Genomic DNA, 19,761 nt, shown 5'->3' with positions numbered 1-19,761 from the left:
GAAAACTATCCAGCGCCACCGCCTTCTTGGTCTCTGCCTCTTCCTTGTCCATTCACGTCTTCTTCAAAAAGTGGGACTCAGGCAGAGCCGACTGGGCATGGCCGGGCCACAAGAAAATACACCAGCTTACACCAGCTTACTGTTTAAGTGGTCATTTTCTTGTGGCCCGAGCATGCGCAGTTAGCCCTGCCCGAGGCCTGGAAGATTGAAGCCTAGGACGGATAAAAACACAGAGAGAGGGTGTTCCAGAAAAAGATGGAGGTGGCGCTGGAGCGTTCTCTCGCAGCAATGGGGACGCCCCCAGTGCTGCGAGAGAACTCATTTGCATATCGAAGAAAACCCGGACTTCTACCGAACGGCGGCGCAGAGAAGACATTTAAAGGTAGGAGACGAATAGCCCTTCTTAAGGCTATTACTACGTGTTCGTCAGGAAGAAAAAAAAAGGGGGGGGGGGGTATCCGCAAATGGTCCGCAATTGCGGACACATATTCAGTGCAGCCTCTTACACTACCGGATATTTTATCCGTGGTGTGATGGGCCGTGACCGAGGTTCGCGCTGAATACAGCAGGTCTGCAAAGGCCGTGAATTCACGGCACTGCAAGGACTCGCCCATAGAACTCTATGGGCGAGTGCGGCAGGACACGGGCGTCTGCGATGTCTATGTCCAATGTCTAGTAGTAGTGTTGCTGATCAGCAACTTGCGGACCGTAAAACAAATACAGTCGTGTAAGATCAGCCTCAGGCTATTCCTACGTGGTTTAGCTAAAAACGAGATTCTAATGATAGAATCCCTTTAAGGGGTTTTCCTGGCTAAACAATGAATGACCTTTCACATGGTCTGTGAAGTCTAATCTGCAGGGGTTCCAGGTGTCAGACCCCACTATGGATCTTCAAATGACGATGTATCCTAAGGACAGGGCATCAACTTAAGAGTCCTAGAGAATCCCTTTAGGCTTTGTGTTGCAGAAAAGCAGCCTTTTTTTGTTGCAGATTTTGCTGTGTGTTTTTAAGCCAATGCCAGGAGTGACTACATAAGGAATGGGAAATCTATAGAAAGCTCTTATACTTCTACCTTCTGTTCAATCCATTTCTGGCTCAAAAACTGCAGCAAAATCTGCAACAAAAAAGCAGCTTTTCCGCAACCTAGCAGCCTTTGCCTTAAGTCGGATCTGTCCGCTCTCCTGTCTACTTAAACTGGAGTTCCTCATGAATCCTTCTGAATATTAGGGGAGATGACCGGTCCCCTTTAATAGCACCTATCACTACGATGACACTATAGTAGATCTGGCGGGGACATGCACACCGTCCCAACATTGAACCAAATGGCACAAGCTTGGACAGTCCATTGAAAATTGTATGGGGATTGTCACCCAGCTTTCCTACAAAAAGATACAATCAAAAAACAGTCAAACAGATCCTAAAATATAGAAATCCCTGGCATCCGAGAACAGAATTAGGCGCAGGACTAGAGGCGAGAAACCTTCTTCTATCGAACCCCCAGGGACGTGTGAAGCGTTCTGCACTCCTACTGCTACTCCAAAGGTAATTCCAAACGTTTCCTAACGATAACAATTATACATCTGGCGACGCTGACCCGTTCCTGGCTGGATATCGCACGGGCCCTCGCTCCTTCCATTAATTATACACACAGCGAGAATGGAGAGACAATTTAACCGTATGTGAGAGGAGCGCAAATCTGTCGGATGAGGGAGGAGTAGGACCCAGGTAACTCCCCGCTGTACTATCTACTAGGCCATATTACGGGGCCTTGTTAACGCTCTCGGCTTGGAGAACAGATGCTCCATGAAAATTGCACGAGCCCCGAGACCGAGCACGTGCGCCTGCTTCATATAAACACGCGGCAAAGAGACAGACGCACATTAATCATTTAATACGGGGCTGGAGAGAGGAGAAGACGCAGCCAAGCTGTCGGGATGTCTGCGGCATACTGCTTATAGGTTTATAAATCCTGCTGACCCTCCAGCAATAAATGCAAAGCCTATGGCGAGCCTGGACACTAGTCAAGAACTGGCGGAGAAGACGGCCATGGCGCTCTACAGGGAGGAGAAATAAAGGACGTTACTTTACTATGTACACGAATGGGGCTGGAACAAGACCAAACAAGGACTTACTGCCCCTGCCATGGTTTCAATGACTCACTGGACCCGACCCACGCCTATGACCCCTGTGCAATCTTAGGGAATGTCCCTAAATTCTAGTGATATTCTCAAATTTCCAGACAAATCAGATGTTCCCATAAACTAGGAGTACATCCACATTGGGCCCATGTAATAGAGAATTGGAATAACATCAGTTTTTGACACCCGGGGCAAGGGACTATATGTAAAACTGAAAATAACTGAATGTAGCAGAGCCAAGATTTACAAGAAAAAGACGGGTCTGAGGCCTGGGTCTGCCTCTGTGTGTTCCTTGGATTGATTTCAAGGATGCCCCCGGAAGACAACGCAGGCCAGGGATCAGCAGCCATTGCTGTGAAACTACAACTCCCAGCAAGCTACAATCACTTCTGATTTCCAAGAAGAGTATTGCAAGTAGGCATGCAGATCAGATCAGAAAGTCAAATCCACATTTGAAACATAATTTTTTAAAAAGTCACAGCCAGAGGGGCTTTAGGGTATCGGGGGCTTTTTATCATTAGGACAGGTCTGTGAGGGTCTGACACCCGGACCCCCTCCCATCCCAGCTGAATGTAGTGGCAGCCACGCTCCTTATACGTCACATTCATTGATCACATCGTGACTGTAGCTTATTGGAATACAAATTTGATTTGGGGCTGGAAAACTCCTTTAAAAGATACAGAATCCGGATGCCTATTATGAACATATCCTCTAATAATGACATATTCAGAAAACTCACTTCTGCTTTAAATCTGACACCATAAAGAGTTAATGTTTAATGGCTTCCTCTGCAGAACATTGCAGCGATTATTACCTTAACAGCCAAGCTAAACGCCCCGTGTGCCAGCCAGCTGTTCTCACCATGCAGCGGCATAGGAAGATTTACATCATGGGGTGAGCTTGGATGTATACAGACAAGTCCTGCGTCACATCTTACATGCTCTAGTCGGAGAGACTAGAAGATGGATAGATAGATATGGGGATGGATGGATGGATGGATGGATGGATGGATGGATGGATGGATGGATAGATAGATAGATAGAAACAAGACAAGAAAACAGCAAGTACGGGGAACAAAGTGACAGAATATAGTGAGAATGTCTTCACCATATAGACGGCTCAGCCTGTAAAGTAACAGAAGAGTAACATAGGGCAATCCCAAACAGACTGAGACAAAGTACCTGGGAGAATTGTTTTTGGACATGTTCTGTGTAGGGAGAGGGGAAAGATAAGCCATGTCATCATCTGTTGTCAGTAGTGGATGCAATGACGGGTCGGTGGTGTTATCTATAGAAGTGTTATCATTATTGTAACTCAGTCTGTGATGTAAGCGAGGTGACCGCTGCATTAAACATCTCTACAGAATTGGCAAGTGTCACTATTAGTGGCGTTAGTGAATATGGCAGGATTTAGTCGTTTGTTTTTTTTTAATTACGTTAAAAAAAAAAAAAAAAAAAAAAAAAATTGACCTTTTTCTAGGAACAGACTTGCTTTAGTAGGGGACGTCTCAATAGGAAAACCTCTCATCATATTCCTCATTAGGTCAAATGGATAGGATAGGGGTAAACGTCCAACACGAGCCCCCTCCCCTACATGTGCTAGAGCAGAGAGCCTCTCATGTCACACAATAAGAAGTAAATGGTATAAAGAATGAGCTGCAAAAATGATCTAAAAACACCAAGACCCATCATATAAGGCTTAGGCCTCCACCTAGTGGCACGAGTAAGAAGTGCACCCAATTGCAACACCTTTCATTTGTAGAATTATTCTGTGAAGAAAGTGCAAGAAAAAAAAAAACTTTAATGACCAAATGAAAAAAATAAAAGTACTTTTTTTTTTGTCAGTGTCCAAATACAAAAAACAAATCTGATGGATCAGAATAGTAAATGCTTTCTAGCCAGGGCCACTTTTAACCATAGGGTCAACAGTGACTTGCAGCGGGCCCTATGGTAGCGGGGGCCTCTTTTGGACAGCAGGACAGTCCTGTATTTGCTGTCCCACTGTCCAGGGCAGCGGGTCCGAGTTACCCCAACTCATTGAAGCCAGTGCTGCAGTAGGGAGCCGTCCACCCTCTGATTCACTACTCGGCTGCTGTCTTTGCACCCAGTGTTCTGGGAACAGGAGGGGATGTAGTGACGTCACATCGCTCCTTAAGGACTCTGGGACCAGAGAGAGGAATGAACGGCGTAATAGGGAAAGCGGAGTATTAGGGTAAGTTCACACGGGGGGGTTTTGGTGGATACGGCCTCAAAATCCTGACCAAAATACCCTGTGTAAACTTACCCTTAAGGTTTGGTTTTTCTTTTTGATACACAGTGGGGGGACATGAAACTGTGGTGGCAACCTGTGGGGACAAAACATCGTGGGGTCAACTTGGGAAATTCCTCCCATGCACTAAAATTGTGCAAAAATGGCCACCGTAAAGGGGGTGCCAAGATAAACTGTATCTAGAGATCATCTAGCATCCCCCACTTTGATAAATCTGGCACATGTCTGGTCTAAGCAATCCATACGTATTCCTGCTACAGGGAAAATGCACCAAGTACATCAGTGGGTGTCCGTAAGACACATCCATAGGCTCGAATACATGAAATGGGAATGCCATGGCAAGACATGTACAAGACCACAGACAGGAATCCATGGCCATCGGTAACTTTTTGAATTTGGTTGGAATTAGACAAAAAAAAAAGACTATATAAAAAAAAAATTAAAAAAAAACTCCCATAATGATGTGCACATTATAAAGCAACACAAATGACTATATTAGCCACTACAATTCTAAACATCGCCCACTAGGTGGCAGCGCAGGGAAGGGAAACCCACAAGATGACGTATATACAATGTCATGTACCGTATATCTGCAATCAGAAGAGGAAATACTAAAAAATCAACCCCTATATCAAAGAGGAACCAGCATTACACAATACATGACCAATTCACTGCTGGAGATCAGACTGCTTTCGCTTTAGTAATTACAGGACAATATAATGATCAGTGAGAATTTATAGAGGTATAAACACAATGTATACGGAGGAGGAAGAAAGAGAACATTAAACTACATAAAACTTATATGAAGGTGATTCTTTGGTAAAGCATACATTCAAAAGTAAACCAATGTGGCCACTAGGGGGCATAAACGCAGAGATTGAGGTGCAGGGAGGGGGCACTCTTTACCCCCGGCCACACTCTTTAACTAATAAGTAAGGCCAGGTTCACATTAGGTTTACATATAGTGCAGCCCCCTTAGTTAAGAAGCCACCGACAGTAACTACTGTGCAACTAGCTTGGAGAGAACTACAACTCCCAGCATGCTCTGCTTTATCATTGAACAATGGCCTTTAATTTTCCACTTAGATGGTCGAGCCTGATGAAGGTCACTTGTATAAACCTCAATGGCATCTCTAATACTACATGGTAGCATGTGTGTGTCCCATGTGTGTGTCCCATGTGTGTGTCCCATGTGTGTGTCCCATGTGTGTGTCCCATGTGTGTGTCCCATGTGTGTGTCCCATGTGTGTGTCCCATGTGTGTGTCCCATGTGTGTGTCCCATGTGTGTGTCCCATGTGTGTGTCCCATGTGTGTGTCCCATGTGTGTGTCCCATGTGTGTGTCCCATGTGTGTGTCCCATGTGTGTGTCCCATGTGTGTGTCCCATGTGTGTGTCCCATGTGTGTGTCCCATGTGTGTGTCCATCTGAGCCATTCAGGGAATGTGGCCCCTGAAGCAATTAGGGCACCGTCTCAGCAGTGGCCACTGCAGGGCAAATGTAGTATTACAAGGCAGGCTCCCATATGAGCGGGCTTTTGTAATACAAGGAGGGTAGGTGGTGGAATGGAGTTGTTTTAAGTAGGATCTCTCCGACCTTACATGGATCCAGTAGGGGGCACTGCCTTGGCTTCAGTGCCCACACCACTGCCTGTTACACCCAGGTGGGTTAGGCTTGCCTTAATAGGGTGCATATTAGGGTACTACTTGACCCACATATGCAACACGTGTCAAGGTGGAGGGTGTATTAGCTGTCCACCAATCCGCATAGCTAACGTATCTGGAGACAAGGCAGCGCCACCTACTGGATCCAAGCCATACCAGGGACAACTTACCTTTAACCACTTCATTCTAGTCTCAACCATCCAAGGATGGATCAAGTCTGCCATAATAGGCGCCGCTCATACACAGCAGCACTTAGAGCGAACCCACATCTCTATGAGGTCTATACAGTATAAAGGGGACATACAGTAGGTTGCCTTTAAAAGGAGACAATTCTCTTCCACAAGTCTTCATTTAAAGGGCCATACACACCACGGCCTACAGTACATATACAGGATGCCAACAGGATAGGGCTGGAGCCTCAGAGTCAATATTAATAGTAGCTCTACCACAACGCCAGCCTGGATCTGAAGACTATGAAATACCAGATCTGCGGGAACACCCAGGTGACGGCTGACAATGACACCGAGGGTAACCAACACACCCCCTGCCCCCATACAGGATTATACAGCCTTAGAAGACAGGAAGAAAGTCTTCAAGATGATAACTTCACCCACAAATCCTGAACTTCAAGTCTTACAAGGTTTGGTAATAAAAGAACAATTTTGGGCTCTCCTTACTTCACGTCTTTCAGGAAGTTTAATTGTCTGTGTGAATAAGAGGCCAGGATACAAGTAAGGATGTGCCGGTAACACTGGTTGGGCTTTGAGGATAGTATTGGGGGCGTCAGCCAAACCCGTATTATAAGTGATACCATGAATGACCCCTCCAAAACCCACAAGCACCTGCTGTGACTGTATGATCCGGGTAGGTTTGGTATTAGGAGTGCGACAGTTGTCATGTGAGGATTCCTGAAATCCTCTGCGACGTGCCGGCGACATTACATATAGAATGTATGAAGTTTCACAAGTAAATCTGTATTACGTTACATACGGGAAAAGTGGAGGCTTCAGGGTATCCAAAGCAGCCATCAAACACTGCAACGTAATACCTATAAATGAGCGCCCGTAAGGGGGGGGGAACACAAGTCTGAGAATACAACTGGGGGCTAGCTGGGAAGCCATAAAACAAGGGCTATAGAGGGGCTGCCGTGCCCTAGACCTTTTAATAAATAATCCCGCCATCCATGAGAAATCACCTCTAATACAACGTTAATCCACCGCTAGAGGGATCTGTCATATAACACAATGCATCATGTTCCCAGACTGGTCACCAATCTCAATACCAGCAGCATAGCACAGCTTATATAGCAGTCCGAGCCATGTCCGACATGCCAAGGCTCACACTTACTCTGTCTTTGTCATCAGCCACGTCACAAAGGATGTCATCGAGGTCCAGAATGCCGCCATCCCCGTGCTCTAACCGGTGAACTTGGATCCAATAATTGTGGTCCTGTGAAGAGGAGAAGAGGCGTTATAGAAGGATATATAATGTGATGTACAGAGCTCAGGACTACTATGTAATGCAGGACAACATATACAACAATAGGTAGAATATACAACCGCAATGCTAAACTGAGCCCAACATCATGTATAAAGTGGACAGACATAGTAGAAACATTTCGGCCGGACCAACCTACCATCTAATGTGACTGGAGGGTTGCAGTAGACAAAAGAAGAAGAAAAAGGATTGGGCATATAGAATTACAACATGTCTGATCCTTAGGTTTTCAAGGGACACCAGCAGAGGGTTATGGACCTTCTTATTGAAAGGACTTGCATGCTCAGATGAGTAGAGAGTACTTGTATCGAGGGGGTGGGGAGGAACAGTGGACTAAAGTGTATGGGCAACCTATGGCCAGCTTTAAAGGAATACTTTGGGCATACCTAGTGCAGGACTTCCGGTGTACTCTGGTACGTTTTTTTTTTTTTTGTTATAAGTGGTCCTGGACACCGTACATAAAGGCATGAACAGATGAAACCAATATGGAGGGCTTACTAAAAATTATCACTTGCAAAATTACTATTGTGGGAGGGGAGGGGGCGAATTAGAAAAAAAAAAAAAATTCTAAATTTAAATACAGATTCTGACCCATCACCCTCCTACACAGACCGGCCCTAAAATAGAACATATGGAGAGCACAAACATATGTAAGAACCACTTGTACAAAACCCAAAAACTTTTAGAACAGACTGAGAAGAGGAAACCTATAATTTGCTTCCCCAACCTCTGGCGAGCACCGCGGCTCCATTCCCTGTTCTACACAGACCTCGGTTTGCAAGACCAGACAAGTAAGGAGCTCGGCTTGTCTTACAGGAACTTGTGCTAAGCTTCTGAAACATCCAAAGGTCTTGATGTAAAGTAGACTGCTTAATGACTTAGGGAAATTAGGGGTTAAACTAGCTTAAAAAGGAGATTTTCGACTTGCATGGAAGTGCCGGGGTGCAGAATATCCCTCCAGGAAGCGGGAAAACTCCCATCCATCATGTCAGCTATATGGAGATGGAAATGCTGCAAGACTAGGACATTTGTAATGTCCATTTATTATGTAACAGGTATTCCTCGTGTATACACTAAGCATATCCATAGGGTTCTGTTAACCCAACAGCGCCCCTTTGACCTCCGCTGGCCTGCTATGTTGATATAGAGAAATATATATATATGTAATAAGAATAGCAAATAAAAACAAGGCTCAGTTCACATCTTTATCCACCCATAGGATACACTGTATAAAAATGGTGGAAACCCAATGGATCCCATTATACTCTAAGGGGAACTTCAGCAGAATCCTTATATTTCATGGTAAGACACGTGCATTGGGTCACTCCTATGCTAAGAGGAGGGATAAGGAATCCACAGGCTGGAAAGATCATGTGGCTCTTCCCAAGAAGTTTGGAAAAATGTCAAACCTGAGGACCACAAATATGAAGCTCAAGACCGTGACTGAAGAGCTAGAGCTTTGACTCGAGTCCCGACCGAAGGAGGAATGACCACAGATGTGCTGATGCTGGAAATCTCAAATTTGACATAAATTATTTGCCAGCCATGCAGGTCTTTAATGATGGAGACAGAACTGGAAGGAAATAAGATTATCTTGGATTTTTGTGCCAAATAGGTTACAGGAGTTCTTTATAAAACTTCTTGTTCTCATATCTAAAGAAAGTCAATGAAAGTCAGCAGGACAATACTAAGAATATTCACATCTCACTTTTTCTATTGGAGTTGTTCATCTTCGTGTTCGTTCCTAGGCGGTGTACATTAAAAATGATATGAAAGACCAATTTTAAGCAAGATTTGATCATCATCATCCTCCTTAAGGACTTCCCCCATAAGATGGTTGAGTTCTAACACCTATATTTCAGATGCAAGACCTGAACCTCATGGTGATCCTACAAGGAGCTTATAAAACCTCATGGAGACAACAAACAAGTCATAGAACCCAATGGTGACCAATGTTCAGTCCATCGAACGCCACTAATCAACCAGCACAGTACGCCACATTGATTCTTGGACTGTTCGTAGAACCCAATGGTCAACTATGTTCAGTTTACAGAACCCTATGATGATCCAAGGGCAATTCAAAGAAGCAATGTTGATCCATGACCACCTTCCAGAACCCCATGATCATTTATAGTCAGGTCTTATAACCCTGCAGCGAGCAAGTCTAGAACGCCCTGGCGATTCATGAGAAGTCCACAGAACCCCCATGTGGTCTCATTGTATTGAGAGAACCCGTCCATTTCTGGTACACAAATGTTATTTTCTTAAATCTGTATGTCTATCACGTCCATGTAAAATCCCACGTGATAATTCAGGTGACTATTATACATGCCGAGAGTCAACACTCATCCTATGACACAATACACAACAAAGGACAACTTGGTTTCCCTCTAAAACCAGAATTGTAGAAAAGCCGAGCTATAAAAGCCGGTAATCGCAACCTGTAGACAGAAAAATTCACCCAGATTAAAGCAGATTAAACACATCAAAACAGGACTTGACCCTTTGTTCCGTAAAACTTGAGCTATGCGCTTTAATAACCAAAAATACCACAGACCCGGAAGACGTGCCCTTTCTCCAACGCGAGAGAGAAAAATAGGCAAGACGAAGTCTAAAAAAAAAAAACAAGGTTTTAAGAGGCACCCTGTAACATAAAAGACAAGTCATATACTCTCCACCGCCAATCCCTACTGCTCCAATTCTGACGCCCCGTGGTCTCTTAACAGACCGGAAATGGTTGCTCGGCCAATCACAAGCCACAATGGGCATTTCCTGTGTGTTAGACGGGATCGGGAAGTAAAAAGCAGTGGGGGATGGTAAAGACAATTATGGTGTCTTTCGCCTATTTAGGCCACTGAGCTTCAGCTGGGCAACCCCTATAAAAATATAGAATGTAAAAAAAATCTTAACGTTAAAATAATTTTCAAAAAAAATACCAAATTTGAACTTTAAGGAACAAGGCAACACGGGGCAATGTCAAGAAGATGAGCAGGGAGATACGAGGTGGAAGCGGCGGTAGTGGACATCTTCCAGCAGGATTACACATCCTGAGCCTCTGCTTTTCAGCCTTTCAGTGACTGCAACTGTAGGGTTTTGGGGAAGATTACAAAGATAAATGTAATGATTTTATCCTTAATACTCTCAGAGATAATCCACTTTGAGATTTTGCAGTTAAGCTTGTTACGGGGGGTTGAGAAGTGCACACAGAATACAGAAATCTCCGACAACATCAGATCTTCAGGCCGTAGTTTTTGTAAAAAAGCAACAAAAGACACTTTGAGATTGATTTGTACAAACCAACCAACACCACCAAATTTACAATGACTAGGGTGGGGTATATAGATGGGTTCCAAAAACCACAGGAAAATCTACAACAATGAAAAATGCAGCTTTTCTGCAATGTGTGGTCTTAGCCAGTAACCGTCATCCTTCTGCACGCAGGGTTACATTTACTACAGATATAACCTATCTGGTGTACATAACACATATGTATCGCTATCAGCAATTCTGTGGGGTCAAAACTACCGACAAACTCCTTGTAAGTTACATTTACATATAACAATAAACATCGCAATTCATTTGCCTGAACTTGTGTTAGAAAACTGCAGTGAATGTGTGATATACTGATAAATACTGATAAAGCGTCCATCAGGCGGTGTAACCGAGGATCAGCACTGCTAGGCTTGTCCATGTATGCCTAGCAAACAACTCCCAGTACTTTTCACAGCACTTCCACCCTTCGTTCACATCTGCGTTGGTATTCCATTCGGGGAGTCCGCATGGGACCCCCCCCCCCCCCCCCGAATGGACTACCAAATGCAATTGCAAGCGGTGTGCAGTAAAAGCGCACAGATCCCCATAGACTAGAATGGTGTCCGTGTTCTTGCTGCGTGCTACCTACACGAGTTATGCAGAAAGGAAATTAGATTGTTAACTACATTCCTGTCCGCATGTACTGTGCAGAAATCTGGCGGCAAGCACACGGACCTCATTATAGTCTATGGGGTCTGTGTGCTTTCACTGCATACTGCTTGCAATGCGTTCAGTATTCTGTTCGGGGGGGGGTCCGCGTGCGGTCTTCCAACGCAGATGTGAACCGAAAGATGGAATAGCATTGACTCTGGTACGCAAATTAAGCGGCAAGTGTCCTGAGGGCGGTCCCAAATTCCGGCAAGTGTTCAGGTTTTGATTATAAATAGAGATGAGCGAACACTGTTCGGACCAGCCGTTCCAAACAGCACGCTCCCATAGAAATGAATGGAAGCACCTGGCACGGTGACGGGCCGCCGGCAAAGTGTACGTGCCAGGTGCTTCCATTCATTTCTATGGGAGCGTGCTGTTCGGAACGGCTGGTCCGAACAGTGTTCGCTCATCTCTAATAATAAACCATAACCAAGGCACATTTGATGTGTGAAGACGAGCAGGGGATCTCTCCCAAGGCCACAGCCTATAAAGGAGTCTGGCTCCAGGGCCATGAAGACTGGCATGAACCAATAAATTTACCCCACAGTTTATAAATGTGTCATAAATGCCGTGCACCATAAATTTTGGGGCAAATGTAGACAGAAAAGTGTCAGACTCCTATTGATAAATATGCCCCAACAGCTCTGCGTCTGGCAATGAGCGATGGCACCAGCCCTTGCCAACATTACTGAAAGAACCGAAAGAACCAGCACAGATGACGGATGGGACATATGCGAAGTACGTCTGAGGTCAACGCCAACACCAGTTGTATAAGAAGCATCTGCCGTTCGTTCCGGGCCCAGACATTTCAGTGATGCTGGCACCGTCAGAGACAAGGGCAAGATGTATGACAAGCAATACCTGAAGCCAATATTGGGACCGCCATCTGGACACTAGCCATCTTAGTCACATTCTGGATTAAGGTGGCTCTCCAAGACACTGATCACCTCTCCTTAGCCTAGGCCATCAATATTGGATCAGTGGTTGTCCGACACCTGGCACCGCCACCGATCAGAAGCAAAAATTTAAATACACTGTGCAGTATAAAGAACATCGATCAGACTCCATTTACCCTATAGGATGGGGACACGAAATCTGCACCCCCATGTGGCAACACCATCGCCAATAACCCAGTACCAAGTACATGTTAGAGCTTTCTTGCAACAAACTATACAGGAAACTAAGAAGCGTAAAAAACCCTCCGGCTTCACGATTCTGATCAATAACCATAAACTCTGCCCGGCTATAACTGCAGCGATAGCAGCCAAATATGAATAATGGCTGAAAATGCTGCATAAACCCTGCAATATAATTATATATTCTGAGAGGACGCTGCTCGCTGCCAGCATTGCCTTTAACTAGGTGTGCGGAAAAATCAATGTTACTGCACAGGGGACGGCCGATCAGGGCAACTCACCCCATGCAGACCTGTAAATGGTCACGCTCCGTATCACAGAGGAAATCTCTTAATCTGGCCACATGTCCTCTCTATTCCTGAAGGCTAGATCTGACACCTCCCTGCCCAATCCTATTGTGCAAATCAATATTAATACTGTGGCACTGCCAGAGATTGCAGGGAGATGGGTTAATCCTGGGCACTGCCATGTTGCCAGCAGCAAAGGGGGCGCTGCAAAAATCCAGCAGTACCCGCAATAGATTTCTATTAGGAGCAATTCAATAACAGAGAAGTCATCAAAACCCAATTTACAGTATCGACTGTTTAGTTTGCAAGGAAAGACAAAGAATGCAAAATTCTGGAGTAGTAGATTCAAGATTGCAAGGTTTATTTTCCACCATCAACATCCACAAGTGTCATCTACTGGGATCCCTACTGGTCATAAAAATGGGGGTTCCTGGGTCCCCCATGGGAATAAAGCAGTAGGGCATATACATGACCACTCTTCACACACTGCACTAGGTATTTGGGAACCCCCATTCTTGTGATTGATTCCCATACAATGGGATATGCACCCCTATGTTGGGGTTAGGAGTCCAGTGGGTGGTCCTATTCAGTGATTGACAACCTTCCCTATATCAGTCTACACTGATAGGACTCCTAAACCCAGAATAAGGGCTGTTCACATGGGGGTAGTGGGGCAGAATTTGGACGCGGAATCCACCTCCAAACAATAGTGGTCTATGTAGACCGATAGCGTTGTTTTTTCGGCTAGTGTTTTATTGCCGCTAGCAGAAAAAAGAAGCGACAGCACCTTTCTTGAGGCAGAATCAGTCTCAGAAAGTCAATACAAATGAATAAGGGGCGGAAACCGCTCCCAAAAATGCCTTAGTGTCCAAAACCGCTTCCTAACTCCTGAAGCGTTTTTTTTTCCAGACCAAATTCCACACGTGTGAACTAAGCCTAAGCGAATATACGAATGAATAAAATGTGAATATTCTGAATTGCTCTGCTCAGTGCCTCCTGCTCTAGAACATTTCCCGAATTTAGGATCTAAGCACAATGCTAATGTCCTAGGTTATGAGATTCTGATACTGGGCACAGAGGGGTGTATTATCCCCAGAAATGAGGCGGCAGTTTCTGTATTTGCTCATTGCAGTCACACTTCAGAACCTCCCTCACAAATGAGCGGATAAACATTTACCTAACCTTTTAGCCGCGCTTATTCATCCCATTGTCACCGGCTGCTTACCTTAGTGCTGGAAAGACAATCGTGGGATCCCGGTGTTACACTGACTCACCTGCAGCGACCTATCCCCGTACAGTCAGAGGCTGGGAGGAGGGGCGCTACACACCTGATATACCCTGGTACAATGCCAGGTCCTCTCCATGTAGCCCAGGTAGCGTTACCCAGGGGGCAGGAAAAGCACCTTATTTCTCATGTGCTATGGGTGCTAGGGTCTAATACAGCTCACACCTGTGCTACCAATACAATAGTTGTGCGCTTTACATCACAATTTTTGCGTGTGCAAGAACATTCACCTAAAACACGTACAAAGCTCTGTCCGGCCTTAGTAAAACGGCCTTAGTAAAACGCTGCAGTTTTTAGTCAGTTTTTCAATGTTTGGGGGGGAAGGGGGGGCAAAGCCAGAAAGAAAATTAAAAAGAAAAAAAAAAAAAAAAGGCACGTATATAAAAGACGGAGGGGGCTTTTCATACCCTTGGAGATCGGCCGTGTTCTAAACCACTAGAAATGACAGTGCACTTGATTTAGTACTCTGTTAGGCCCCGTTCACACAAGAGGGGAAAGAGGGGGTGGATTTTGGCGCTTAATCCTCCTCAAAATCGGCCCCCTCACAATAGAGGTCTATGCAGGCCGCTAGCGGTTTGTTCACGCTCATGAAAAAAAAAAAAAAAAAATGCCCTTTCTTCAGGTGGATTCTGCCGCAGCGTCCGCCTCGCGGCAGCAACCTCTGGACAAGGCCCATTCATTTGGGCCTACTCCGGAGGGGGAAACCACAACGTGCGCATTCTGGTTCTATTCTGACGCAGCTTCCCGCATCAAAATCAGGACAAAAATAAACAATCCTGTGCCGCGTGTGAACGGGGCCAAAGGTGCCAAAGATATCCCTCTACTGTCAGAAGGGCAGCCTTACAGCTTAGTGTTGTCTTTGGGCCGTGAGGAATCCCTCCCCTTTCCCCTCTGGCCGTACAAGGCTATGGAAGAGTACTGTCAGGGAGGGGGGATTCGTCAAGGCCCAAAGACAACACAAGGCTGTAAGGCTGCCCTTCGGACAGTGGAGGGATATGGTGCCAAAATTAAGTGCGCTGGGCACAGACTGGGAAAGCCGACAATCGTCTTTCTAGAGGGATATAATACCGCACATCTATGAGGAGTGAAAAATCCTCTTTACCTTTGAGGCGAACACAAACAGATCACCAACGGAGGTGTCCATTTTACAATAGGTTTTCCCTCTTCATTCTTCTCTGCACATGCTCAGAATGAAGGACGGTGGGGAAAAAAACGTAGCCGCCAAAACCGACAGATTATAGTATGTGTTGTGTAATGGTTCGTGCCTTTTTTTTCTTTTTTTAATAAAAAAAAAATCTGTTATTTTATTAGAAGGATTCACAACAGACGGACACCCAGCACAGGTGTGAACACAGCCTTATCCACATCTATAGCATCCAAATGCAATTTTAATGCACCTCTAAAGCGCCATGTATAGTATACTGTATCCCGCTGTGGCCAAGAAATGCCAATCCTGAATGAGGGACCTCCCTCTATTAAAGGGGCTATGTACAATTAGGAAAACACAGCTGCCTTCTTCATGAAACAGCTCCACACCTGCTCACAGGTTGTATACGGTACTGCAGGTCAACTGAGCTGCAATACCAGAAAGAAGCCATGAACAGAAGCGGCGCTGTCGCACAACCCCCTTTAAAAGCGTATATATAAAATTATGTTTTCTACTAGGACAACCCTTTCATGTTGGCCGAGTACATAAAACCTATCTGCCAGTTTAATGGTAATGACAAGGCCTATAAAACATCTCCTTTCCCATATAAAGTGAGGTATATTAATTACGAGACGTAAAGCTGTATCAGACACATCATAGAACTAGCGCGGACACCAATGCCCAGCGGAGCAGAGAGCAGAATAGTCAATGGTATTAAATCAGATTGCTCAATGATGGAGTCAGAGGAAGATCAGATAAAACGTGATTCATCGGCCAGGAATCATAACAGGAAATAGATCTGCCAGGAGCATTACCTATGCACAAACATCCCCAAGGAGCAATTGTATGCTAACACATCAGGACGCTTGTCAGCCCTTGTTCTGCAGCCAAGTTCACTACCAAACTTCCAGGGATAGACAAAGTTCTTGATATCGACCCTAAAAATAATCTTTGATCTAAAACTGCACATAGTACGTAGGATTTTTAGGTGTGTGTGTGTGTGTGTGTGTGTGTGTGTGTGTGTGTGTGTGTGTTTTTATATATTATGGTATATTATATATGTCAAGAGAAAAAAAAATTAAAACTTCACCAAAACTTTAAAAATATTGCTAACCTAAAGCCTGATTTAAACAAAAAAAAGTTAAATAATAATAAATAATAATAATAATAATAATGTGATTTTCTTGCAGCACACTGCCTTTAAGGGTTTCATAAGGACAGAAGATACCGCCATACAATGTGTGAGCAGGAAGAATTACACCACACTACTCTACAACAAAAGCTAGACCCATAAATCTACTGTGCCAAAGCTGGCGTCCATTATACACCCCTCCTTTGTATAGGTTTCAATACAGACACTGAACAGATTATTCAATTTTTGTCTAAATATGTACATAGCCCTTACACGTTCATCTATCATGTCTAGTGCAGGGTTCGCCTTTAGTGACCTTATGGGAATATATAGGAGAGCGCAAATATAACCTGAATACTAGATGTGCTCTGACTAATACTGGGAGCCAAAGCTTCTACTTGTCCTCCAGTGCACCATCAGCACAAAGAGGTGCAACGCAGGGTAAACCAGATCCACCGGCCATGGACCCAACCAGGAAAAGTTATGCAATTTACTCACTGCAAAAACACAGAGGGCTAACCCATATTTATTTATAGTTGTCCACAATGTGTGAGATTTACAAGGAGTCTTCCAGGCTTACTAATGGATGACCTCTGCTGAGATCGCCATGAGCCCAATTACCCGGGATCCTCACTGATCAGCAGTATGAAGAGATTGCAGCGCTGCAGTCTCTTCACAGAAAGCAAAGCACATTTGTATGGCACCTATGTTTGATATCGCAGCGCAGCCCATTCACTTGAATGGGACTGCACTGCGAACAGGCCATATAACTTATGAACATGACATTACATGGCCTATAAAGCATAAGTGGCGCACGTTTGCAGCACAAAAAGTGACACTTTGCGGTGTAAACGCTCTCGAATGTCCCAGTGTCCCTAATAGAGCATTTACCCCAATGGAGTCATCCAGTTGCTATGTTGCTCATGCACATGAGACCTCTCCATCGGCCGACCCTTAACCTAAGCAATGGAGACTCGTCGAGGTCAGACATCTGTCAGGCAGGTTCATAGCCAACATACCCGCTCCTCATTTCAGAAGCCCCCAATATACATAATATTGCTAGCCAATCTGATTGATCATGTGTGTACAGGTAGTGTTGTGGATCAATCACAGATCAATATTTGATGTATAACTGTACCCCTCCATTAAGATGCCATATGAAACAGCCCAATGGGGGGGGGGGGGGAGAGACCACTGACCTCCCAAACAGTGACCTATAATTTTAGCCAAATTTTAATGGGATGAAGTTTGTCTAAGTTGTAATATCAGGAACAGCCACTAGTAGCAGTATGGAGCAGTCCCTGGTAAATAATGAAGCCATCGATCAGCTGATCGGTAGGGATGGCAGATCAGGATCCTACCAATGTGATGATAAAGATCTATACGGAGGATAAGGATCAGGTTTTATTCTCATGCAACCCTTACTATACCATAAAAAGATTATAGTATAAAATAATCTAGAAGAGAGACAAAAATCCTAAAATTAAAATGATCATTCGATTCTAATAGAATCTGCAGTGGAAACTGCCAACAATGCCGGAGGAGGTAGAAATGTGATACCCAATACAAAGCTAACAAGCCCCAGTATAAAGAGCTATACAAACCGCGGCGTACCAAGTGTATACAATACATCATGGAGAGTCCATCAAATATACATGAGCTTACAGAGAGTGAAAGCGCTGGAGACGATCAGGTGTATACAGAAAGGTCCGAGGAAATCTCCACCTGTCAGACACACAAACCTTGTGGTCTAGGTGAAACATTGACATCGCAATTGGAGAAATGTGTGAACATGGGTGGGTGACAAGGGGTATAAGGCTATAAAAAATAAAAAATGTCAAGAGCAGCATTAAAAGGGTTAACCAGGAATTTTTTATTTTATTTTTTTATGACCTGTCCTTTGGATTGACCATATATATCTGATTGGTGGGGTACCAACAGTTGGCCCTCACATGGATCAGCTGTATGAGGCCACTTCCAACATCCATCCTATCCTTCCCAGTAATTTTATAATATTTGGATGTTTGTTCCTCAATCACGCAAAAACGGCTAAACGGATTTGAATGAAATTCGGCACATAGATAGTTTGTAACCTCGATTCACACATAAATGACATGGCTTCATGACGGTTATGAATTTATGTTCACATACTATATTACAGGGCTCTTATCTCAGCGTCTGTTATCTCTCTGTGCAAACACTCAGCTAACCCTCAGTGGATTGTGTACAAGCATTTGCATATTATCTGATCTGCTCCAGGCAGTGCTGACAAACTGGATGGGAAAACACTTTTAAACCAAATTGTCAGTTTGCCAATTTTAAACATGCCTGTAAAAAAAAAAAAAAAAAAAAAAAAAAAAAAAAATCTAAATTTGTTGCAAAATTCTAAAACAACGAGAGCTATGAAGGAGCCAGAAGTCAACAGAGTTCTCCTCAAGCAGAGCTGAGGGGAATTATTGACACCAACAACACGCTCATTATATGGCGTCCCATCGAGATGCCGGAACAATCACAGGCACGATGTGAGGAACAAGTTCAGCAGAAGGACAGCCTGAGAGCTGCTGAAATGCTGGAGCAGGCAAACCATCGATGGAAGCAATTTGCTGAATATAGGCGGCTCATCAACGCCAACAACCCGCAGATGAAGTCGCAGATAGTACTCTATCTAGTGCTAGTGCTCAGTCTAGCAATTGGACACCACTGGAAATGGATCTGCTTTGAGCCCCCATGTTGAGTGTTCAAGTGGCCCCCACCGATCCCATAGTTATGGATAGACCATAAAAGCAAAAAATAGTGAAAACTGCGAAACCCTCAGACACAGAAGCCCGACCTGTGCAAAAATGGTAACTTTCATGCCTTGTGGGGCAGAAATCTAGTGCCAAAGGCATGAGCATTGCCCCCGTAATCCGCTGATACTTGGTTGTGTGTGTCTGGGAATGTTTTGCGGACATATTTAATGTATAGGATAGTTCTTATGGTTACATTAGACCAAAATAAGGCAACAGAGTCAGCTGTAAAAATAAACCGCCACTGTGTAACAGCAAGAACACCATGACGGATCCAGGAAGTATTTACAGCACAAACCATGGACGGCGCACAGAGCGGAGCAGGTCAGCACTTTCTATCCTGCCTCAGAAACATGTCATTTACTTATTATGACCAATATCAACATGCTAACAAGTACACGGCTTCACAGTCACGTTATGCAACACTATGACCATACACATTGTACTCCGGGTTTTACA

At 44.5% G+C, this 19,761-nt stretch overlaps 1 protein-coding gene across 12 annotated transcripts in view; it reads right to left on the bottom strand.

Annotated features, from left to right (window-relative positions):
• PARD3 (par-3 family cell polarity regulator) overlaps positions 1-19,761 on the bottom strand; it is a 441,643-nt gene that overhangs the window by 382,587 nt on the left and 39,295 nt on the right. For all 12 annotated transcript variants that reach the window (XM_075271584.1, XM_075271589.1, XM_075271591.1 and 9 more), the window contains exon 2: positions 7,417-7,518. In XM_075271584.1, coding sequence (XP_075127685.1) covers positions 7,417-7,518 — 102 coding nt within the window. The remainder of the gene's footprint in view (positions 1-7,416; positions 7,519-19,761) is intronic.

Source organism: Leptodactylus fuscus, chromosome 4 (genome assembly GCF_031893055.1).
Source record: "Leptodactylus fuscus isolate aLepFus1 chromosome 4, aLepFus1.hap2, whole genome shotgun sequence".
Taxonomy (NCBI): domain Eukaryota; kingdom Metazoa; phylum Chordata; class Amphibia; order Anura; family Leptodactylidae; genus Leptodactylus; species Leptodactylus fuscus.
The sequence above is the reverse complement of the archived record's forward strand: the minus strand, read 5'-3'. Positions and strand labels throughout refer to the sequence as shown.